The following is a 24,826-nucleotide window of genomic DNA, read 5'->3' as shown; positions in this document are numbered from 1 at the left end:
TCTTCTCTTTGTCAAGACCACTAGACAAACTGCTACAACACCAGCCAGCAACAGCTGGAAGAACAGCAGCCAAACGTCTTGGGCCTCGGGCATTTTTATATTTCCCAGAATTCCAAATGGAAACTATCTTCAGCTGACAAAGTCACACCTGCTCAGAGCATGAGACAAATCATGGTTAGGTATGGAAGCAGCCCCATACCCAACACCTGGGATTAAAACAAAAACATAATCACATAAGATTTCTGTGGTTTTAAAGAAATCAAAATTCTCACTGCATGTATTCACATTGTTCACTGTAGAGTCATCCCAGTTAACAATGGCCAGATTAGATTTAAGGCTGGAAGCCTTTTGTAGGAAGTACCAAATAGCTGATATTGTAGGCTTTGTTGTCCATTTGTCTCTAACTAGCCAGCCTTTTCTTATCATGAGAGCAGACATTGTTTTATAAAAATAAACCATGTGTTGGATTCAGACAGTGGGTTGTAGTTTTGTTTTGTTTTGATTCTAGGCTTACTTAGGTTCCTGTAACGGGTACAAAGAATTGTTGTAATCCTTGTTCCTGTAACAGGTACAAGGAATTGTTAATCCATATCTAGTGGTTGATCTTGACTGTCTGACTCAATTGAGATCTGCCTAAAAGTTCAGTAAAGGGCATATCTAGACAAGTCTGTGAGGTCATTTCCATGCTCGATTAACTGAAGGGGCACAAGCGTCTGTGAAAGTAGGTGATAGCATCCAGTAGGCTAAAGACCCCTTGAAATAAAAGAGGAAAAAGAATGAAGCCCCCCAAGATAGGCTTTCTTCCTCCCCTCCCTCCCTTTCTCTCTGCATCTTGGCCTCCATGAAGTGAGCATCTCAGCTCCTCTGCTCCTTCTTCATGACAATGGCTCTGCCTTCCCACAGGTCCACAGCAATAGGGGCAGGCAGACACACACTGAAACCATGAGTCACAGTAACACCACCTTTTAAGGTGCTCTCCTCTTGGGTATTTGCCACAGTGATGAAAAAGCTAACACTTTGTGCATATAGTGTATGCATATATACACACATGCACACATATATCCATATACATACAAATATACATACATATATTACGTTGGGTTTATTTTCCCATACGATGTTAAATCACAGACCGTTTTATTCAGCACCACCCTGCGAAGGTCACAGAGAGTGTTATAAACCCTATAAGAGCAAAAAAACAAAAACAAAAAAACAGCAGTCCCTCTCTTAGAGTATGTAGTATATAGGTGTGGATGTATATGATGGGTATATAGGTATGGATATTTATAGGTAGGTGGGTAAATTTGAAAAGATGAAACAAAAGAGACCATGAGACTAACTAGATGAAGAAGGCTGGGTAATTTGGTCACATCATTTATACAGGTAGCTGCGGGAAAGGCTGGGACAGGATGCAAGCCTGTGATTCTTTGCCCTGCTTCTCTGTTGTGTGGGGATGTGACATTTGCACTTTGACAACTGAACTTTAGGAAATAAATTAACTGTTTCTCCTCTCTTTCTCTCTCTCTCTCTCCTCCCCCCTCCTTGCCACATTTACTTACATTTTTGAAGACAGAGAAGGAAGCCAGCCCATCCATTCCTCTCCCTTCCTCCCTTCCTCTGTCAGAGACATTGGCACAGACTGGAGAATTCAAGGCGGAAATCCAAGCTCCTTTTTAACCTTCCTTTTTGATGTCCTGTGAGATTAACATATTTATATTCTTTCCTGTAGAGTGATTGGATTTCTTCAAAGACAGAACTACAGAGGGCCCAAGTGGCCAGGCTAGTGGTCATCTAGGCAACTTTGATGCAAGCAAATGTATCTCTTGCAAGTAGTGATTTATTCTTAGCATGGGCCACCTTCATCTGGGAAACTCCTTAGAGGTCAAAGAAACTAACGAATGTTTTTAAAGCTGTTACCAATTTTTCTAATCTGTGTCGTTTTCCTTGATCTCTTTGGTATGAAATCCTGGAATGTGTATAAGGACCAGATGGCACAGTTAACAGAGTAATGATAACCAGAAAAGCCTTTTGGGTTTTTGTTTTGTTTTGTTTTGTTTTTTATTGTAGAGCCAAAGTATATAACTTAAAAAGTATTCATCATAAGATATAATTTAAACTTACTTATCCTTAGCACTGGTTGTTAGATTTCTCTGCTCTTGATTATTATAATGATTTTAATACATCTGATTGGGCTATTAGAACAGTTGTTGTTTCTCAGGGACCCATTCATTATATTAGATATGGCATTTTTGGTCTTGCCGGTGATTTACTTTTTGAAGACAGAGAAGGAAGCCAGCCCATCCATTCCTCTCCCTCCCTTCCTCTGTCAGAGACATTGGCACAGACTGGAGAATGTGCTAGCACTGCTAGCACACTGCTAGCACACCAGTCCTTCCCACTTAAAGCACTGAGGTTTTTTTCCTTCTTTGTCCCCAGCTTTTGTCTTTCAAGTATCAAGTTAAGATTTTATAATGTTCATATGACCAGAGCTGTCAACTTTATTTCATTAAAGCATCCCTGGGTTGTAAGAATCTTCAGGCACCTGTAGTATCTGGATGCAGGAGTGCTGAAGTGCTTTGGGTCATTTGAGTTTTGCCAGTTATGAAAATTTCCCTTTTAGTCCTGGATGTAGAATGCAAGGAGATGGGGAGAAATGAAGACAAGGCTCAACTAAAACCAAATACATATAAAAATGCTATAAAGAAGCCTTTGTATCATAATTAAAAACTAAATTAAATATTTGCCTAGAAAGTCATACATAATCAATGAATTTTTATAATAGTAAGTTCAAAAATAAATGTTAAGATAGCTTGTTCCAAATTTCTGAATGTGAAATTTCACTCAACCAAGTTCTGTGCTTTTTTTGTAGTTTTACTAAACTTAGAACACTCATGTGTGTTCTCTGTAGGATACCATGGAGACAGATGATACTGTAGTGTATGGATTTTCATCAACAGCCAAGTACGTTAATTAAGACTGGAAGCATCCCCTCAAAGGATATACTGACAGGATCGAGGAGAGCAAGGAACAGAAGATAGCATCTCTCATTATGCCAGACTGTTCTCTATAAACAAAAAATCTCTTCAAACTAATTCTGTAACCATTGATGATGACAAGAAGACACAAGGACTAGACTTATACTGACACAAACAGGATGGAATTACCTTTGCAAAAGCACTCTGGTTTTCTCTGCTGTCTTCTATTAATTGTTGTCTGTTTAATGTGTAAAGCATTATTTAATGACCATGTTAGCTCTTATTCTATTGAGTAACCAATTTTTTTGAAAGCGATATTAATTGGAAGTATAGTGTCTGCTAGTTAGAGTCAGAGCATTTGGCTTCTCCGTCTCGGCCTTGTTGGTAGTTGTTGAAATAGAGACCTCAGTGTGGGCTCTCTGGTATATGTATAAAGCATTGGTTGCCTCCTTTTGAATGAAGCCACAAAACAGTAAAGCATTCTTAGGTGCTTTCCGTCACTGCCTCAACTCAAGTCAGGACTTCATGGGAAATACTCCAGTGGTCATCAGCTCTAAGGTGATAACCATTCTCCATAAAGCTCATTCTGGTCTCTTCTCTAACACATCCAGCTGCCTTTTAAGTTATTGTGTCTTTTCCTTATTATTGTGTAAGGTCTTATTTATGTCCAGGCTCATGTTGGACACTGTGGCTGTAAAGTGACAGGGCCATAATTGCCTGTTGTGGGAGATTTCTCTATGTGCCATCTTCTCTCTATTAGAAGATTATTATTACACTCAAAGTAGTGACATGAATTATGGACCTGTCTGCATTTTCAAAGACAGAACTCTGAAGCAAAAGACAAGTCCATTACTTGGGTCTGTAACCTTCTGATCATGCCCACAGGCCCCTCTGGTTATCAGAATCGCTATGCAGAAGGCAGACCAGTGACCTATGAAGCAACTTACAGGAACTATGATGTCTACACAGCAGGCCTAAGCGAGGAGGAGCAGTTGGAACGAGCATTAAGAGCCAGCATCTGGGACCGAGGTAAGAACCTTGCTCCCTTTGGTTATTTTAAAACCAGCCTCGTGGCAAGGTGGTCTGAAGAAGGACTATTTGTGGCAAATTAAGCCTTGACTACTTTATAAAAAGGGTATATAGGTGAAAACTCTGCAGTTTGTGATTTCAAAGAAGGGGATGTGATGTCGTCGGCCCACAGAGTAAGCTCCCAAGGTGCCAGACTGGATGCACTGTTAACTGTTCTTTTTATAGGCCCACTGTGTTTTGTGCCTTAACATTAAAGTCAGGAAACTTTAAAAAAATGAAACAAACAAACTTAAGTAGAGGAGAAAAGTTAACTTTGGAATTCATGATGGTAAAGTAGGTATTGTATCACCATATATTAAAATCTTGGCAGTGAACCTCCATACAGATTTCCCTTGGAATCAAATGGACTCAGCTTTGAATCCTACTGAATCAGTCCCTCCAAGGACAAAGCCTATGGTTCTGTAGCCTTAAACAGTTTCTAGAAGATTCTTTTACAAATTATTATCTAAGAATCAGTATTCTTAGTTTGCTTTCTCTGCTCTGGGTTTGGTGTATGAAGTTGGATATAGGTATTTTAATTATAGTCCTGGTGTAAGTTACTAAGGCAGTATTGATACAGACATTATACATCATGTAAGTATCCTTCACTGCCCAGGTACAGAGTGAATATAAGGTAGAAGATGGGATTCGCCCTGGAAAACATCCCTGTCTCTGATTGTGTATGTACTTAATTGATATCACCAACTCCAGGAGTCATTGTTACATCAGGAATATGCCTCAGAGGTTTCACAATATCATATTAACTGTTCTATGATACATACTGCATCTCACTAGTAACCATAATTTCAAGTATCCAGGAGTGGCTCAGTGGATGTGAGAGGAATGGGAAATGTTCTTAGACCTTCACAGACGTGGAAGCATTGAGGCCTCAGAAATTGTAGAATTTTCAGAGATGTCAAAAACATCTAGAAAGCTGGACTGAGTGTTGTCGTGAACAGAGAAGTAAGGGGTATGCCCAAGCCAGCCCTCGCTTTTGAACTGAGCACAAGAAGGAAGACTCCTGAGAAATGGGGCAGAAGCCCTGCAGTTAAATAGCCCTGGTGGAATGGTACTGTGGTAGTTGATCGCAGGGGTCAATCCGAGTAGATTTTAAATCTTCATGGTACCTTCATGTCTGTGAAGGTTTAAACATCCCATGGACTAGGTTTCTGGACTGAGTAAACAAGAGGCAGGTTGAACCCCTGTGTTCATGTATTTCTCTTTCCTGACCTTGAACACAGTGTCTTCAGCCACCTCACCTTCCTGCTATGCTTTGGGCTGTATTGCCTCAACTGTATGTTGGAATAAGCATGTCCTCCCTCCAGGTGTCAGGTGTCTTGTCACAGCACTGAGAACAGAACTGACACCAGTGCAGGTGGGGGTAGGATTGCATGTGGAGGGGGGAGGGGAGAGGGAGGGGTGACCAGAGGTGCATTTTGCGAATCTAGCAGCATCCTTCTGTAAAGAATAGCTGAGAACTGTCTAGGTGACTGACGACATTTCATGATGAGAACACACAGAGTATAGTAGTGCGGCCCTTGGATTTAAGGGGGGCAGGGTGCATAGAGATGGAGACAAGAGTGAGCAGACAGCCAAGCTGAAATAGTATGTTGTAACCAACTGGAATAATGAGTGAATGCCGGGGTTGTGGACTGCGATGCATAGGTAATCTGTCTGCTGTATAGCAAGTCACTGGGAAACTGGTGATGGACAGTGATGCTTTTCGGAGCATGGGTCAGCAGGGCCAGGATGCCTGACTTTTGGCAGGCAAGCTGCAGTGGTCAGTTTGGAGCATTCCACAATGGCCTTGCAAACATGCCTGTTCTCATTCAGCAGGTTGGCCCAGACTGGTTACAAGGCTTCCAAAGACAGAGCGTAGAAACCAAAAAGGCAGGTGACTCAGTCACATGGTCTTGAGTTACCAAAGCACAGTACAGGGGAAATGGACACTATGTCTCAGAGTGGCAAAGAAGGACTCAGCCATTTTTTTTTACATCTCTGTGTGCTGCACCCCAAACTCTAGAAGCATCACTTGGTGGCATAATCCTGAAACCTGAAAGAAGGCCTCCGAATCAGTGTCATAACGAATCCTCCCGGATGTTCCTGTACATATGGCTGGTCATGGTGTACCATGGACAAGGAAGGCAAGGCAGAGCTTATATGCAGAGGGGACAGCTCATCTCTTTCCCGCTGCACACTGACTTGACTTCAGTTAAATCCTGGGAGCCATCGAATGCCCGGGTGCTGAATAGGTTAGCACTTAGGTTTTTGAGGGGCGACTTTGGACTCTCTCTCTCTCTCTCTCTCTCTCTCTCTCTCTTTCTCTCTCTCTCTGGGTGTGTGTGTGTGTGTATGTGTGTGTGTGTCTTCCCATGGCCACCCTTCAAAAATGGTTAAAGGTCAGAGGAAAAACTCAGGGAGTCCGAGTCAGAATATGAACATGGGATCTAGAAACTTCCCATGTCAAATTCAGGTAAGATAAAGGAGTCAGTCGTATGTGAATAGGTATCCTTTTGTAAAGTGCCATTTCTTGGGTTTACCAGATGTCCCTCAGTTTTAGAGGCGTCAGTAGAACAGTTGCTCTTTTAGTTTCCCACTGCAGACAGAAAGTATAAAGGATGAATGCTTTAATTCTGATGCAGACATAATTTTAATACAGTCATCTAAGTCCAGCATTGTCTGGACCATTGTTTGGAGTCTGAAGTATGAAGAGCATCATGCTGGGAGCTCGTGTCAGGCTCCTCATCCCTCGGCTGCTTGGAAGCAGAGGACAACAGACAAGAAGAGGCCCAGAGCAAGACATTCCCTTTGGGAGCAGGCTCCTGGGGACCTGTTTCACCTAGCAAGATCCCACCTCCCTGTCACTCATTCAGTTAAGAACGCATCCAGCTGGGGACAAAACCTTCCACACAATAACAGATATCAGATCCCAACTAGAGCAAGCATTTCTCAAAAAGAGAGCAGCTTCCTTCAGTAGTTACCTTCTGTATCTTTCAGAGACAAGTATGTGGAGCAGTGCTCCTAACCTTCCTAATGCTGTGACCCTTTAATACAGTTCCTCAAGGTGTGGTGACCCCCAACCATAAAATCATTTTTATTGCTACTTCATAACTGTAATATTGTTACACTCATGAGTTATGAGTTATAATGTAAATATGTGTCTTTTCCTATGGTCTTGGGCTTCCCCTGTAAAAGGGTCATTTGACACCCTGCTACAAGGAGTCGAGACCCACTGGTTGAGAACCATTTCTTTAGCTAGACGCATCCTAAGCGTCTACCTAATGCACCTACCATTTCAGAGTGGTTTTAGAAACTTGAATGTAACTGCAGAGGAAAGCTTTTGCATTTTCTAGATCAGAAAAGGAAGTTAGAGTCAGCCTTTGAGAATGTTTTGTTTGTAAATCTCCATTAATTATTAATCTAATATAAATATAAATAGTATTTAAGGGATAATAAGCAAAAATATGTAAATATTTGGTAATGGACAGAAAATCAGATATATACACTGTTAGAGGTGTTATTCTGTATTTTTTAGGACTTTTATTTTTATCTGTATGGGTGATTTGCTTGCATGTATATCTGTGCCACATGTATGCAATGTTCCCTGAGATCAGAAAGTTTCAGATTCTGAGACTGGAGTTAACAGTAGATGATTGTGAGCCACCTGGACTCAAACCAGGGTCCTTTGTAAGAATAGCCAGTGCTCTTAACCGCCAAGCCATCTCCCTCTCTTGAGGCAGAATCTCAGATATCCCAGGCTGACCTTGAGCTCACTGTGTAGCCAAGGATGACCTTGAACTGATCCTTCTCCATCAAAAGCATGTTCCATCAAAGCTGACCAAGTTTCATCTAGTTGTCTAAAAATCAGCTGTGAGAGCAACTTGGAAAGGAGCGCTGTGCTGGACAGCCAGTGAAATAACTCATTTTCCTTCTATCCCTCCTTTAAGTATATTTTCTTATGATTCATTCTCTCATTTGTAAAACATTTCAGAGAAAGGAACATAGTTTTATTTTTAAGAGGTTGCTGTCGCCTTTCCCTCCAGACACTATTAAGGCTGGCCTGGTGAACAGACTGGGATTTTTTTGAGGCCGAGTGTTTCTTTTCCTGCCTCTGTGTAGATGGGTCATGTGGTTTAGGCGGCTTTTTCCTACACTCAGAGCACAAGCTTTTGCAGTGTGCCTCCCAGCATAGGACTGAGCAGGCACTCTTCCTGCCCCTTTGGTTTTATCAGCTTACTGCTGACCTCTCTCTACAAAGTCAGATGCTCCCCCTTCCCCAGTCACCCAAAGTGTATTTTCTGATCTTAAAGCCCATTCCTTTTTCCATTCACAGAAAATCATTGCAGCGCCTGGCACTTGACATTGGTCCTTCAAAGGTCCATCTAGATGCAGGGCGACGCCCTCCCCATGACCTTGTTTGCCATTCTGTTACAGTGAGCATGGTCCAGAACTATGACTCCAGTGAAATCAATACATTGGTAGAAGGTTACACATTGAGATTGAAGTTGTTTGGGGGAAATTTTCACACACAATATGCTCCTTCCTAATCTAACTGAATGAAATATAAAAATTAAGTATTTTAAAAAAAGAAAGTGTCAACAGTAGTATAGGTAAATGGTTATTTTTAGATACCATCTTTTCTAAAGAGAGAAGCATTGGAAAAAATAGAGAAGAACGGTAGATATATAAAACATTCGATAGGGAATGTCTGTAATATGTGAAGAACTCATGTAATAGTAATTAACACTGATCCATACTAATACAAAAGAAAACAATTTGGACATATAATTAAAGAAACTAATGTGCATCCGGTACTAATGTGCTGCGTATTAGCAAAGTTATGCTTCTCAATCTCACCCAGTCTAATGATGGGTGTGTGTCATAGTTTCTACACACTGCTGACAAGGGTGTCAGTTCCCTGACTTCTGGAAGGCACATGGGAAGGGACCAAGCAAGAGGCTCAGTTACTTCATAAAGAGAGTCAGTCTCCCTGCAGAGATAATAGCCCAGTATTTGTACATCTACTTTGTTTCATAATTTATGTATCACAAACTTAAGTAGATTGAAATTTATATAATAATCTGAATGAAGACTAAATAATGTATAGTTTTGTTGTACCATGGGGACCTTATACACATGTTAAAAGCAACATTATTGAAAAGTTTAGTGGTAATGGTATGATTATGATGTTATTAAATTAGTTAAGTAGGGTACAAACTCCTCTGTAGCATATCAGCATTTTATATAATAAAAAAAAAAAATCAAGAATTTTCCTCTAGGGGAAAAAAGTAAAATAAATTAATTTTAAAAATCCTTTCAGAATATCTCCTTTTTATCTTAATAAAACAATGATAAAGTATTTTGAGGAAAACAAAATTGGAGTTAATCTAAGCAGTCTATAAAGGCAGTTCTGCTAGTATCTGTCAATACTGTGCAGGAAGTTGTTTTAGATCAGTTTTCTTGAAATTAGTTCCATATGCTATTTAGAACCGTCATTGAAAGTAAAATTCTGTGGTCAAGCAAGTTTGGAGAGAATTAATTTAATAAATTAGTTCCCTCGGAGCAGAACTAATTAAAAGCATCAGTATACCATTGCCATGGTGACCGTCTATGGCAGTGCAGCTCCCGGTATTCCCGGCCTCTTGAGAGGATGGATTTGTGGGTGAGCATATTTGGGCCAGGGAGAAGGCAGATGGGAGCGTTGTCTTGGCGGAGACCTGCACATATTGTGTCACTTTGCTCCCCAGTGCAGTTCGGTGTATGTCTCCCAAGAACAGAGGACATCTGCTAATCTACACACAACCCCATTGTCACATCCAAGAAAATGAGCAATTCCCAAACATCTAACACGTAATCCAACCCAAAACTCATCAGTTTTCTCTAAAAAATATTGTTACAGCTAATTTTTCTTTTTTTTCATGTGTGTGTGTGTGTGTGTGTATCTGTGTGTATCTCTCTCTCTCTCTCTCTCTCTCTCTCTCTTTCTCTCTCTCTCTCTCTCTCTCTCTGTGTGTGTGTGTGTGTGTGTGGTGTGTGTACCAGTCAGAAGGCACTTATGGGAGTGCCCTCTGTCCTTCCACCCTGAGTTCACTGATGGACTGCAGGTTATCACATTTGATTGACAGGCACATTATACACTGAGCCATTTTACCAGCCCTGAAGGCAATTTTTGAGGTCTTCATTGTTGTATTTGGTTATTTCTTTAGTGTATGAAAAGTACACCCTGGTGTGTTTGTTTGTTTGTTTTTATCCCCACCCCCACCCCCAGAGACTTTTTATTAGGGTTTCTGTTTCTGTAGTAAAACACCATGAACAGAAGCAACTTGTGGAGAGATGGGTTTGTCTCACCTTACAGAAAGTCAGAGCAGGACCTTGGAGGTGGGAACTCAGGCAGAGGTCTTGGAGCGTAAATGTCCCTTTTATTCACTTGATATAATTGTTGTCTCTGAGGCTTACGGCCTCAGTCTGTTAACCTAGGCCTAGTTCTAGAAGCTCCTGACCTCCGCACGATCTTATCCAGGCCTAGAATGTCACTGCTGAGTAAGCTCACCCTTTCTACTTTTTTCTGAGCTCTGACTAGCTGGTTCAGTTCAGCTGCTCTAGTTTAAACTCCTCTCCAAGATGACTGATTCAATTTGACTTCTCTCTCTGCCTCTGACTGAATCGCTCATACCAACTTTGGCTATTTGTTCTAGTGTTCTGGCTCCTTCTCAGTCTCAGGCTTGTTCTGTCTTCCCCTGTGTTTAGCTCATTCTCTCTCTGCAACCTGTAACTCTAGAACTGCCCAGTAAAACTGCCTTCTCTCCCTCTCACTCTCCCTCTCACTCTCACTCTCCTCCTCCCCTCTCCTCTCCCCTTCCCCCTTTCCCTTCCCCTTCCCCCTCCCCTTCCAATCAGGCTGGCTCCAGGCCACAGGTGCTGCTGCCCTTAGTGGTTGCCCCATGAAACTGGCATCTCTAAAGTGTTGGATGCCCACTGTAGCTAGGCTGAACCTTCACCAGTAGTGTCTCCTGGGTTCCCTTCCAAGAACTCAGTCCGTACTGCATGGTACCATGCCTCAAGGCAGGAACCTGGAGACTGAAACTTAAGCTGAGGCCAGGGAAGAAGTGCTGCTTACTGGCTTGCTTCTGACAGCTTGCCTAGCCTGCTTTTATTTTTTTATCAGTAGTCCAGGGGTGGCACCACATATAGTGAACTGGTCCTTCCTATGTTGCTAATCAATCAGGAAGTGCCCTTAAGGGTTGCCCAGCCCTGGGTATAGTAGTTAAGGTTCTTTCTTACCAAATGAATATAGCTTATATCAAGTTAGCATAAATCTAACCAGCACAGACACTTTAAACTGTAAGAAGTCTACATTTTATCTGGTTATTTCTTCCTGGGGCATTTGATGCATCTCTCTATGCTCTGTCTCCTAAATATTATCAACCACATTAGGAGCTCATTAGATTCTGGCTAACAAGTGTTAGCACAAAGTTGACATAGCTACTATGGTGTCCTTCACAGTGGCCATGAGGTGTTTGATACACACCTTCAGGCAATCTCTTCTTCATTTGTCACTAAGGTGACAGGGATGCTTCCTCTGGTTCCTCTTCTGTGAGACCAGTTGAATCCCTGAGAAGTGCCTGAAAGTGAGTATATCTGTGTCAGTGGTTCTGGGAGCTCTTGCTCTCCCAGTCTTTGGCTTTACCCTTACTCTTCTTGTGGTTTTTCTCTGAGTTCTTCCTGGCAGCAGAATCTGAGGCGGTAAGCAAGTTCCCACATACCACTTTGGGTTTAGGGCTTAGTGGTTTAGCGCCTCAGCTCTTGACTGTACCCGAGCAAAGTTATTGTTTAGATTGTCCAGCCTTTGTGTTTATTGTTGAGGCATGCCTGGTGTCTTGGGTGCTTCTCATCATTCCACATAGGGTCTCCTTGTCTGGGGACTGAGCCAACCACTCCTTAGGGATTTACTTTAGAATCTTCTTATTATTCGTTGTATTTATTTTTACTTTTTGACTGAAGATACTTTAGAAACAGTAGTTCCAAAGGCTGTGGGTGTATTTATTTCTCTGATTCATGGGTTGTTACCATAAGGAATGTTAGTTTAATAGTTAAAATTTCTTTGTTTGTTTGTTTGTTTTTAAAGCCAGCTAAGAGAAATTCGTTGGGAGAAAGAATAGCAAGCCCATACCAATTAGTTTGAGACTATTTTTCAGTTAAATACATTGTAAGGTTAAGTTATGGGACCAAGGTAGCAACTTTTTAACCTCACCGTTTCTAATATTTCCAAATAATACCTGGCCATAATTACAACTCCTAACGTGCATGCCAGGATACCATAGTATCCCTTGTAGAGAAATAGAGAGATCTCTATTATTTCAAAGACTGGTACATTCCCTATTAACTGAAATCTTGTCTTGTTCTGTTGGCAGTCACCATGGACAAAGGAGTCCAGAGGCAGCTGATACCATACTGTAGTAGGAAAACCTTGATTAAGAGCCATCTCTGAGTCAAAAGGCAGGTGCCAGCTAGGAACGTAGCTCCCCGAGTTTTTTGTTTGCTCCCCACCCCACGCCTTGTCTAATTTCTGCTCCCCTCCCCATTGTTCTTCTTTAATGGCCTGCCACCAAGTTCAGCTGGCACGGAGCATAGACTTCTCTCCTTTCCAACTTTTGTCTGCCACCTGGGGCCTGGGGCCTGGTTAAATCTGGAACTCCTTGCTGATGTGTGGGATAACATTGCATAGCTTCTGTTAGATTTCTGAAAAGCACATGTCCACTGGCTGTCCTGTGAAAATCAGACAGAGCTCTCTCTCTCTCTCTCTCTCTCTCTCTCTCTCTCTCTCTCTCACACACACACACACACACACACACACACACACACACACACACACACACACTGCACCACACAGTGCACTGGATTGCTCTTTAGCCATATGTGAAAGCAAGACAAAATACACTCCAAAAGCCTTGGCTTGAGAGTGAGGCAGGTTGCCCTGATAAAAGAGAAATAGACTCCCAATTAATATTTAGCACTTTTGCTATTGATATCTTTGAGTCCTGTTTCTAACAATCATATATTCAAGAAGATCAGCTGAGGTGTGATTTAAATGGGGAGGAGGGTTGTTCTGATTAACTTGTAAATTCCTCTTTTCTTTGCAGCAACATGAAGGCATATAAAGGTAGTGTTTGTCTTGATTATTTTAATGTATGGGAAATCATAAGGTAGACTAAATTGTATTTAGTGCTTTTAAAATCAGTTACATTTATTGCAAAAAAATAGGTTTCACTGTGACATACTCATATATGTACAGAAGTACTTTGATTGTGTTGACCCACTCCATTGGTCAGTCCAGTTTTATTATGTCATAGTAGACTGGAAGAAGGCATGGCTAGGAAGTGTCATGTCATAGGGAGGTGAGTGTTTGAAAGTTAGGGCTCCTGTTGTACAAATGAAAGACTCCTGGAAGATAAACACAACTCTCTGAGGAAGACCTGCTTTTGATAAATACACCCAAGATTGTTAAATCATAGCTGCATGATTTTGTGAGCCTTTCTTGGCTTACTTAATGCAGTCATCCGCAGCTGGTAGCTTATAATATATGCAAATTCCAGCTGCGGCCTTACTTGGCTCTGGAGCACTACAGCCAGGCCAGAGATGTATAGCTAAGGCTAATTCTGCGTGACCACTTAGCTTTTCTTTCTTTCGTTCTTCTATGTAATAATAAAAAGAAGTACCATCTGCCAGATTGTCTCAAAGCAATTTCAGTTCAGGACAACGGTTGCCTTAAATTACTGGCTATTTCTTGCTACTCTGCATGTCCAGGGTATTCATTTCAATGACTAAAGTTTTCTCTTCAAGACCATGTTTAGGTGTGAAATTGTGCATGTAAAGAAATAGAAGTACTGCATATAAAACTGTTAATCCATGACCACTGAAGAGGAGTAACAAAGAAATCAGAATTCTGTGTGGGTTCCCTCTAGAAAGTAGAAGGCTTCTATTTATGGCCACCATTTAAAAGCATCAGAGTGGCCTCTAAACAGTGTAAACATGTTGGGAAATTGATGTGAGAAGTTATATGTGAATCAATTTATAATTTTCCCGAGCCCACACTTGCCGCGTGTGGAAAGGCATGCTAATAAGCATGCTGGCACTAACGGTGCAGCTGGAATGCCATTGAATTAGTTCCCCATCTCCCCTCCTCCTCCACACTGAGACTACTCGTTGGACTGCCCAGTCTACTTCAGACTCACTGTTGCTGCGGGTTCAGGAGCAGGAGTATCTCTCAGTAGCTCCTCAGTAGCTCCTCACCCAGTCCCTCATAGCCAACACCACCCTGGGTGAAGCACTGTAGGCTAAAATTGTGGGTTTTCCTCTGAGGTAGGAACGCTCTGCACTTTGATGGGCTACAGAAGAGTTAGGTGACCTACTGTAGTTCAGATGAACAATGTAGTAGATTTAGGACCGAAAGGCAGTAAGTAGCTTTTGACTTAAGGGAGGTAACAACCGGTGACATTTGCTGCTGCAGCAACTGTGAGCTGCTGTAAGAACCGATAGAACAAGGGGTTTACTAACACAGGTATTTGGATTTTCTAGTTATTTATGCAAAGACATTATATATATATATATATATATATATATATATATATATATGGTATTTCATAAGACAATTTGAGAAAACTATTCTTACTGGCGTGTTGCAGAGTCTTGACATTTCTCTAAAAATGTGTTAATTTATAAAACGAACTATCAGGTAATATGTTAAAGTTGCCTGCAGCTTGTATTCTCATTGATTAAGAGATGTGAAGTTTTCAGAACTTTGTATTGGGACTAAAATGACAATATGTAAATAATCCTTTTAACCTTGGATTTGGCTTTTTTTAACTAAAGGTTCTAAACTTAAATTCATAAACTCAATAGTTGATACTTTCAACAAATAAAATTGTGTTTTTAAAAGAAGTTTTCTGATTTCTTTCTAAGCATTGTAACCACACTTAAAGGAAGGTATAGCATATCTCAAGGGAGTATCTTGATATTTTCTCTCCTAATTGAGTTTCAGTTTCCTTGGGTGTTCAAAGGAACTGTGCTGTTCATTATATTAAGCATGTATCTGCCACTCAAGTCTGGGGGGTGGAGAGATAGTATTAATATGATGCTTTGCTTAATTTATTACTGAACATATAGCATGATGTCATTGCACCCCTCAACTAATTAAGGCTGTGATTTGTTGGCTCTTTTTAATTAAAAAAAAAGTAAAATATTTACTTTATTTTTTGACAAAATGATGGGGGACAAAATGGGCAGTATCATCTCAAATAGAACCAGGATGTTCTAGAATGGAAACTGACCTCAAGAGCTACCAGCACTGACATGCTGGTTTAAATTCCGGGGAGACAGTCAGAAGGGTCAGTGTGCTCAGTCTGTTTGTCTGGTAATGGTGGCATGCTGCATCCTGCTGACAGTTCCTGCCCTAGGGAGCAGATGTGGAGGGAGGTGGGCTCCCTTGACCCATGTAAGGTGCCTCTCTAGAAGGTGCTAGCTAGATTAGACCCACACTTGGTGGGACTCTTCAGCCTTCCTGAGCCTGCGGAGACACTTGTTCTGGTGTAAGTTCACTGGCGTACTTACACACGTGCTGTAATTTCTGTGCGTGTCAGCGAGTCAGCACCACTCCACTCCTGTGCACCTTCCTTCCAGATAGCCCCAAGGTGGGTTATGCTGAAGGCATAAAAGGGGTGATGGACGCCTAAGCTTATCAGTTATGGCCTTTCCAGCTTAGGGGGTAGTATTGTTGTTATAAAGTAATGCATATTCTCTGTGGAGAAATACAAAAAAACAAAAGATGTTTAAAATGTAACCTGGGACTGACGTTGATTTCGTAAAATGTTTGTTGTACACACACACACACACACACACACACACACACAGTGACCCCTAAACTCTACCACCCAGAAAAACTGTTTCACACAATACATTATATACAGAGAATGGCCATGTGTCCTTGATTCTCTTTAGTTGTCGCTGTGGTTTAGATGTAGTTCCCCTGAGCTGATCAAGTTGCTACTTGATTCCTGGTGTAACATCATCAGAAGAGCTGTGGCCTGTGGAAGATGATTAGATTGTTAAAGAACTTTCATCCGTGCTTTTCTAGTAGGATAGAATCCTGTGTAACTGAATTAGTTACCAGAGGATGGGGTGCTGTGCAGGGCTCCCTTTCTGTCGTGTGCCCAACTGCCCTTCTACCTTCTGCCATGAGGTGAAGCCTTAAGGCTTTTCTGATTGATACCTTACACTTCCCAGGCTAAGAACTATGAGCCAAAACACACCTTTCCTTTGTGAGTTTCCCAGTCCCAGTCCCTGGTGTTCTGTTACAGCAATGGAAAACACACTGAGACTCCTGCCTCTGTATGTCTGGTTCAGTTCTATAGTTCTGAGACTTTGAAAGATTTGTTTTATTTTTAAGCAAAAATTCCTGATAAGAATTTAAATGTCATGAAATAAATTATTTGTGTTGGGAACGATTTACCTCCACATATGAGAAAGATGCATCTTAAATACTACATGGGGCAATGTCAAGTCAGAAGCGAGATGTTAGAGTGTCATTTATTTATTTTTATTTAAAATAGTTGCAATGAGCATTTGAAAATACTGTTTCTCTTTCATTATCTCTTTACTTTCTTTTTTGTTTTTCTAGTTCTGGTCTTAGTATATTGTTTAGCTAGTTCTCAAATGGTCCTCCTAAACACCAAAACTATATGCTTGTTTGGGGAAAATTTTATATATGTATGTGTGTGTGTGTGTGTGTATGTGTGTATATATACATATATATATATGTGTGTAACATTTGAGTTAAGACTATGTAGATTGTTGATTTAAATAGGGCTCAACTTGACTTCAGTAGTTTCCCTCTTAGACCTTGTTCATAATGAAAAGGAGTCTGTGTGCTCATGTGAGCCTCGCACGAAGTGTGCCTTCAGATGGTGTTCTGTGGAGCAGCTTCCCCAAATCCTCACGTGATAATTACATAATACCAAGTGCTCACATGAGAACAATCCTCCATCTCATCTAGTCTCTCCTAAGGTCTCAGTCCTCCCTATGTGTGCTCTCTCCTACCTGGTGTACCTGCTGTCTGATTGACTATGTTGTGCCATTGATGAGAAAAACAAGGAATCATATGGTTGGTTTCTGTGTATTGTGGAATCACAAAGTTTCCTTTCAGAGAGGTCTGGCTTTATCCACATGACAGTTGTCTAAGGGTTCAAACTGTCCTATGTCCACTGCACTTAACTCTAAAGAGCCAGATGTGAGTCAGGTCGTACTGTATGTGTTTGTTTCTTCACCAGCTTCAGGTAGAGCACACCCATGCTATTTAAATACACTTTTGCAGTCATATAGGTCCTAGTTTTCACAAAGTTACTGAGATTAATATAAATATTAAGCTATTTTAAATGACACTGTAATCATTTCCATTAGAAAAATCTCAAATGACATAATGGTACAGGACCAGGAGACAAGTTAAATAAATTATCATGTACAATAGTACTGAGCCATTAAAAAGGACAAAGAAGCAAATTCAGGGTGTGTCTGGTGAGAAGCAGGGTGCCCGTGGTGTCCTTAGTAAAATGTCATATGCTCCCATCAATATCATAGTTAACCAAGTGTCAATTACCTTTACTCCTCAGAAACAAGATACAGTGACAATAGTGACTTAAGCTTTCTTATTTGGCTTATGTCTACTCATAAACTTCTGCTAATAGTATTCCACCGTTATAAATAAAAATGTTACTGAAATAAAGCCATGCATTACCAAAATATTAAATATTTTTTCATCTCCACAATGCCATAATTGCAGGAAATTGAACCTTATCCATTCATCTGTAGCTTCTACATGGTGCCTGTGACCAGGAAAGGGACCCAGCTTGCTTATTTTATATGTTTCCTTGTTTCTCTTTGTGTTTTGGAGACAAGGTTTTACCTAAGCCGGTATGGAATTCACAGGGAAGCCTAGGTTGGTCTCACCATCTCTGGTTACTACATTGATTTGCCTTTCTTTCCTTTCCCCTTTACTACATTTATTAGTAAAATGCATAAATTGTAGGTATTCAGCCCAGTGACTTTTCACATCTGTGTGTAACCATATAACCGCAAGGGTAAACACAGTTCTCTCTCTCAGGTTACTGTCCATCAGCCTTAGTTCAAAGTGCTTGTCCTCACTGCTCAGCATGGAAATGTTAAAACTAAACCATTTAAATAGTTAATTCTACAAAGCTGCACATGCATATTACAGTGGCTAAAGTCTAAAAGGCAGACATGTCAAATGCAGCTGAAGGTTCCAGGAACTAGAACCAGCACACATCACTAGAGACCATCTGAGGTAGTGCTAGTCTGAAGCCTTGCCCTTCTCTTCTGATGAAGTTAGATAATGAATACCTCATGGCCTAGCATTCCTGTACCTACATATACATAAGAGATACATAGGTCCGCACAAAGAATGAGCTGTGGCCTTTTCATAATAGCACAACCCTAGGGAAAGCACAGTAATCTTTACTGGGGGTTCCAGAGTACACCAGACTTACTTTTAGGTTGTTTTAGCTTTTCTAAAACACCAGGCCTTTCTGTTTACCTCACAATATACAAAAATGTAAAGATAAAAAAGTCTTCCCGAACAAACATGTCATTTTCCTACTTGATCTGACTCATCTCACTGAAGGGTCCCATGGTGCTTAGAAGGCTAGGATGCTGAGGGGGATGGGTGTGACTCACTCTGTGGAAGAGCATGTTTGTACTGTAAGTTGTGATTGTGTGTGTGTCTGTGTGGGTGTGTGCACACTTATGTGTATATTATTAGAAAACAGCTAGGGCTGACCGTTAACATTGTTGCATTTGGAATTATTTACCAACCAAGCTGAAACACTAAAAGGATTATTCAGTTCTTTTGTTGTTATAGTTAGGTTTTTTTGTTTGTTTGTTTGTTTTTCCCAGTTGAAAACTTTGCTTTCCCCAGTGTGATGCTGAAATAAACCGTAGCTAACTGGTGGGCAGTGAGGGAAATAAAGTGTTTGGTTAAGTGTCTTCTAGAGGAAGCATCTGTCTAGAACATCTGCTGTCTTCATTATACCTTTAAATACACTGGGCCTCTGGGGGCAAGCAGGTACTTGCTTTTGTCACACTGTGTTGTGACAAAGATAAATGTTAGACCCCTGGTAACTTACTGTCATGTAGAGGATGCTTCAGGATAAGGAGGGACATAAGCCCCTGACTTACAGAATGCACGTCCAACAACGTCCATTTTGAGCCTACCCCTGAGAAAGTAACATCTCAAAGATAATGATGTTTCCTACTTCTTGGTAGCCTGAATTATTTGCTAATTGATATCTTAATGTCTGACATAAACACTGCACACATGATGTAGCACATAGAGAAGTGTGTGGACGGGTACCTCTTGGTGTGTAGACACATGCTCAGTGGAGTCCCTGGATCTCTGTGTGCTTTGAGAAAGGGACCCAAGCAGCCATGCAGCAGTGTGGACATTTATTGCTCAGTCCTGTATGCTGTAAGGCTGGGTGGGCAGAGGCAGCAGGGACCTAGCAAAAGCTGTTCTCCGGCTGCCTTTTACATAGGCTGTCAGGTTTTGAAGATTACAATCTAACCAAGGATGGTTTCTATAATCAATGACAGAGAAAGACCTCATGGCTCCAAAAAAATAATATTTAATCACCAGCGTGGCTCGTCTTATTAACCAGAGGAAAAAAATAACTACCCTAGCAAGAAATTTTACAGCCAGAATTAAAGCTATGTTTCAGCTGTCCCCAAAGAATCAGCATTTCCGTAAATGCCCTGTGCTCTCTCTCAGACCTTGACACCAGACAAAGGAACATCATCAGAGTTAATGAGCAATTAAGATGTTCTTCCCTGTCAGTTAACTAGCCTGCTAATGAGACCAAATAAGCGCTGTCCTTAAAAATGTCAAGGCTTGTATTTTCTAAAAACCATGCTTTTTCTGCTCTCTGCACCTGTAAGACAGGCAAACACTTGACTTTGAAAATGTAAAATAGACAGCAGAGAGAAGTTTGCGAACTCTGTATCATCTATTCTAAGTGCAGAATGTAGATTTCCCCCCATGAATGGCCAAAATGATATCATAACATCTGTCACCTTATTTATCTGAGATGTTGTCAGACAAGTTACTTAGGTGCCAAACAGCCTTTTCTCAATGAATGTATAAAGGTAAAGTTGGGGTGTATATTAATCAGGTTTCGCTAAAGGAACAGAGTTGATAGAGTAGATACATAGGTGGATGACTAAGTAGGAAGGTAGGTAGATAGCAGGCAGCAGATGGATGGATGGATGGATGGATGGATGGATAGATAGATAGATAGATAGATAGATTCGATGGAGATTAGAGTGACTTACAGGTTGTGGTCCAATAATACTTCTCTCTTAATAGAAAGGTCATGAATTTGGTAGCTTTTCAGTCCACAAGGCCGGATGTCTCCGCTGCTCTTAGTCCATGTTAGAATTCCTAAGCCGTTGGTTCTCATGGCAGTGAAGGAGTGCCTCAGCAGCAGGATAGATGACCTTGCCAGTGAGACGGAGGGTAAGCAGGCAAAGCAAACATTTCCTTCTTCCATGCCCTTTCGTGTGGGCTGCCAGCAGAACCTGTGGCCCGCCAGCAGAACCTGTGGCCCAGATTTAAGGTCCACCTCAAATAATCTAATCAAGAAAATTCCTCACAGGTGAGCCCAGCTGCTTGGCTTTCACTTGAATCCAGATGTAGTCAAGTTGCAACAAAGATTGGCTATCAGAGGGTAAATATAGAATTGATTCTAAACCACAACCCAAGTGTGGATTTCAGTTTCACCTTGGATATAATGAGATAGAGAAGGGCGTGAACATGGGAGTGGGCACAGTGGAGGACGTGGGTAAGAGCCACAGTGAGAAGCTAGGCTACTGGAGGGATGAAGGGGACTGTGGCTCTAATAAACTTTGCAGTCTGGAGACCAGGGTGACAAGTTGCCGTGACGGAGACAAAAGTAGGAACCAGGCCATGATTCTAGTGTATGGTTAAGGACTTTGCAGGTGAACCTGAGGACAGCCTATACCAACGGTTCTCAACTTTCCTAATGCTACAACCCTTTAACACAGGTCTATATGTTGGGGTGACCCCCAACCATAAAACTATTTTGTGGCTACTTTGTAATTGTAATGTTGCTACTATTATGAGTAGTAAGTATCTGATAGGCAGGATATCTGCTATGTGGCCCCTAAAGGGATTGAGACCCACAGGTTGAGAACCACGATTCTAGACCATTGCGAGTAGGGGAATAACTGCTGAACGTGGTAGCTCAAAGCTCTAATTCCTGTACTTGGGCTGAGGCAGGAAGATCACCAGTTTGAAGACAGCCTGGGCTACTTAGACCCTATCTCAAAATGTAGTAAAACAAACACATACTTCCCAAAAGCAAAGGAGACAGCAAGCGAAGGGCAAGAACCAAGGGAATACAAAATATGTTTGAAAATGGCTATGCTAAGTGTAACACACTTAGTGTGACGTCCGTGATGGACAGCATCCCCAGGCACCACTGAAAGGTCGCGTGCGTGGGTGTGCCCCCTGAGTGGCACATGACTGGGAAGCTGAGCTGACCGAGGCCTAGAGCTTCTAGAGTACAGCAGACAGTGGAACCCACTGTCCAGCCCAGACTGTGTACTTAATCTTTGTTACTTTGCTTTTACCTGTCTTATGAGCTAACAGTTGTGGTATTTTCACCAGCAATAATTTAATGAGTGTTCTAGGGCTGCCATAATGAAATACCACACACGGAGTAGATTAAACAACAGAAATTCTTTCTTTCACATCTTCTGAAGCTACAAGTGCGCAAGCAAGGATGTCACTAGGCGTGGCCTCTCCAGAGAATTACCTAGCTGGCTTTCAGGGGGTGACCTATCTGCCATGTCCAATGTGATCTTTCTTTTGTTCCTGGGTCTCTGAGGGTGCAAACTCCCTCCTATCAGGAAACATTCAGATTGGTTAAGGACTCATTCTAATAGCTTCTTTTTAGAAATTAATTGCTTTGATTGATAAAAGTTGTATCTGTTTATTCATGAACAGCACGATGTTTTAAAGTAAGTAGTTAGTGTGTAATAGCTCATTTAAACTAATTAGTACACTTTACCTGACATACATACATACATACATACATACATACATATATACATACATATATACATATTTTATCTGTTAACATGTCCCAGCTCCTGGTGTCCACTAGTTTACCCAGAGAATCAGGTTTCATTTCCCTTTCTGCCCTGGTTTATATATTTAATAGAGTCCAGGTTTATCATGTTGTCGCAAATGCTATGGTGCCCTTTCTAAAGAGACTGCTGCTCCACTCTATGTACATATTATTTCCTTTATTACTTATACATTCACAGCCATTTAGATTCCATGCTGGTTATTGTGAATACTACCTGACTGTAAAAGTGCAGATGTGTCTCCAGACCGAGTGCTGTCTTTACATAAATACCCAGTAGGAGAGCATCTAGATTTTACCTAGTTCTACTCTTGACTTTGTAAGGGGCCTCCGTCTCCGTGTTGGTTGCCTTAGTTATTTTTCCTGTTGCTGAGATACAATGGCTGGACAGGGCAGCTTACGAGGGAAAGGGCTCCCTTTGGACCCCAGCTGAAGAGGGCAGTCCATCACCATCACCATGCCAAGGGCAGAAAAGGATGAACAAACCAGCCACCATTGTCATCTGTATGCAGTCCAGCACTCGATGAAGGCCAGGGAAGGTGCTGTCCACTTCTAGGGTGCTCTTCCCTCCTAGTTAAACTAATCAAGGTAATCCCCAAACCGGGGCCAGAACCCAAATCAATCAAGGTAATTCCTAATAAGTATTGTCTCCTAGGTGAGTCTGAACCGACAATATTGCGTGTGTGTGTGTGTGTGTGTGTGTGTGTGTGTGTGTGTGTGGTGTCTGGTTGTGGGGGTATGTCTGGGTGTGTGGTATACATGTATACATGTTTTGACTGTGCACACACATGCTTGCTGATGTGGAGGTCAAAGGTCATGATCAGATTCCTTTCTTTGTTGCCCTCCACCTTTTTTGTTTATTTCTGCTTTGTTTTTGTTCTTGAAACAAGGTTCCCTGTTGATGTGCAAGTTTCCTGTTCAGCTACACTGACATGTCAGCTGGCACAAGGGATCGTCCCATCTCTGCCTCCCTGGGGCCAGGATTTCTGATAGGAAAGAGTGCACTGGCTTTTTTTTTTTTTTTTTTTAGATATTTGCTTTATTTACATTTCAAATGGTATCCCCTTTCTGTGTTACTCCTCTGAAAACCCCCTATCCCACCCCCTCTCCCTGCTCATTTCCCTCCCCAATTTCCTGACTTGCATTCCCTTCTTCTGGGGAATCAAGCCTTCACAGGACCGGTGGCTTTTCCTCTCATTGATGTCTGAAATGATCATCATCTTCTCCTACATATGTAGCTGGAGCCGTGGGTCCCTCCATGTGTACTCTTTGGTTGGTGTTTTAGTCCCTGGGAGCTCTGGGGGTACTGGTTGGTATATATTATTGTTCCTCCTACAGGGTTGCAAACCTCTTCAGCTCCTTGGGTCCTTTGTCTAGCTGCTCCATTGGGAATCCGATGCTCATTCTATTGGTTGGCTGTGAATCATGGGTATTTTGATCCACTTTCCAAGAAGGATCAAAGTATCCACACTTTGGTCTTCCTTCTTCTTGAGCTTCATGAGGTCTGTGAGTTGTGTCTTGGTATTCCAAGCTTTTGGGCTAATATCCACTTATCAGTGAGTGCATAGTGTGTGTGTTCTTTTGTGACTGGGTTTTTTATATATGTGTGCTGGGGACCAAACTCAGGTCCTTAAGTTTTCTTGAGTGCAGCAAACCCTTTAGCAACCATGCCCAGCTGCACACTGTTTTGCATAGTGAGCCACTGACTCAGTTCCCATCAGCACAAGGTCTGGCTTCCCCGAACATCCCTGCCACAGTTACCAGGTGGGAGACAGCTCATTGCTGGTTTGTTTCAATGCATTTTCTTCATGCTTGGTGACATTGAGCATTTTTTTCAAATACTTGTTGGTGCTTCGCATGTCTGTGTTTTGAGACATCTCAGATCCTTTCCCATCTTTACATCAGACCATTTGTTTTCTCAATGTTGACTTGTTCAGGTACCAGATATTAACATATAGTCTAGATATTAACCCCTTATGTCCATGGTTTGTGGACATTTCCCCCATTCCTGTGTTGTCTATTCATTTCATTCATTGTTTGCTATGGAAGGTTTTGTTATTGTTTTGGGATTTTTTTGTTGTTATTTTAAGTTTGAAATGGCATTTATCTGTTTTTACCGTTGTTAAAGTCTATGCATTGGAGGTCATATCCCAACATATGTGTGAATATGTGTGTGTGTTTATTTATTTGTTTATTTATAATATTTTCTTCCAACCAGTATTGTGGAATGTCTCTTGTGATTTCTGGTTCTTTCATTTTGGTTTTAGTAGTTTTACATTTTTAGGTCTTATGTTTAATTCTGTCTGTTTTGAGTTGCCTTGTGCATATATGATATGAAATGCAGGCGTGAAATCATTCTCCTATGTTTGGGTATCTGAAAGCCTCATTTTAACTTAATTGCACCTAAGGAGTTCTAGATTTAGGGCTTTAAAGTATACATGTGTAGGGAATAAATTCAGCCCCTGATGATAACAGTACTAACAATAGTTTTGATTTTCTACTAAATACTATAAATGTTTGACTAGCTTAGTTCATATTTTTGTTCTCTGTTCA

General features: G+C 41.3%; 1 protein-coding gene across 2 annotated transcripts in view; it reads left to right on the top strand.

Moving 5' to 3' along the window:
* Rhbdd1 (rhomboid domain containing 1) overlaps window positions 1-24,826 on the top strand; it is a 1,230,872-nt gene that overhangs the window by 1,170,731 nt on the left and 35,315 nt on the right. For both annotated transcript variants that reach the window (XM_052192139.1, XM_052192138.1), the window contains exon 6: window positions 3,861-4,004. In XM_052192139.1, the coding sequence (XP_052048099.1) occupies window positions 3,861-4,004 (144 nt within the window). The remainder of the gene's footprint in view (window positions 1-3,860; window positions 4,005-24,826) is intronic.

This window comes from Apodemus sylvaticus, chromosome 9 (assembly GCF_947179515.1).
Source record: "Apodemus sylvaticus chromosome 9, mApoSyl1.1, whole genome shotgun sequence".
Classification (NCBI taxonomy): Eukaryota; Metazoa; Chordata; class Mammalia; order Rodentia; family Muridae; genus Apodemus; species Apodemus sylvaticus.
Note: the sequence above shows the minus strand (reverse complement) of the source record. Positions and strands in the feature narration are given on the sequence as shown.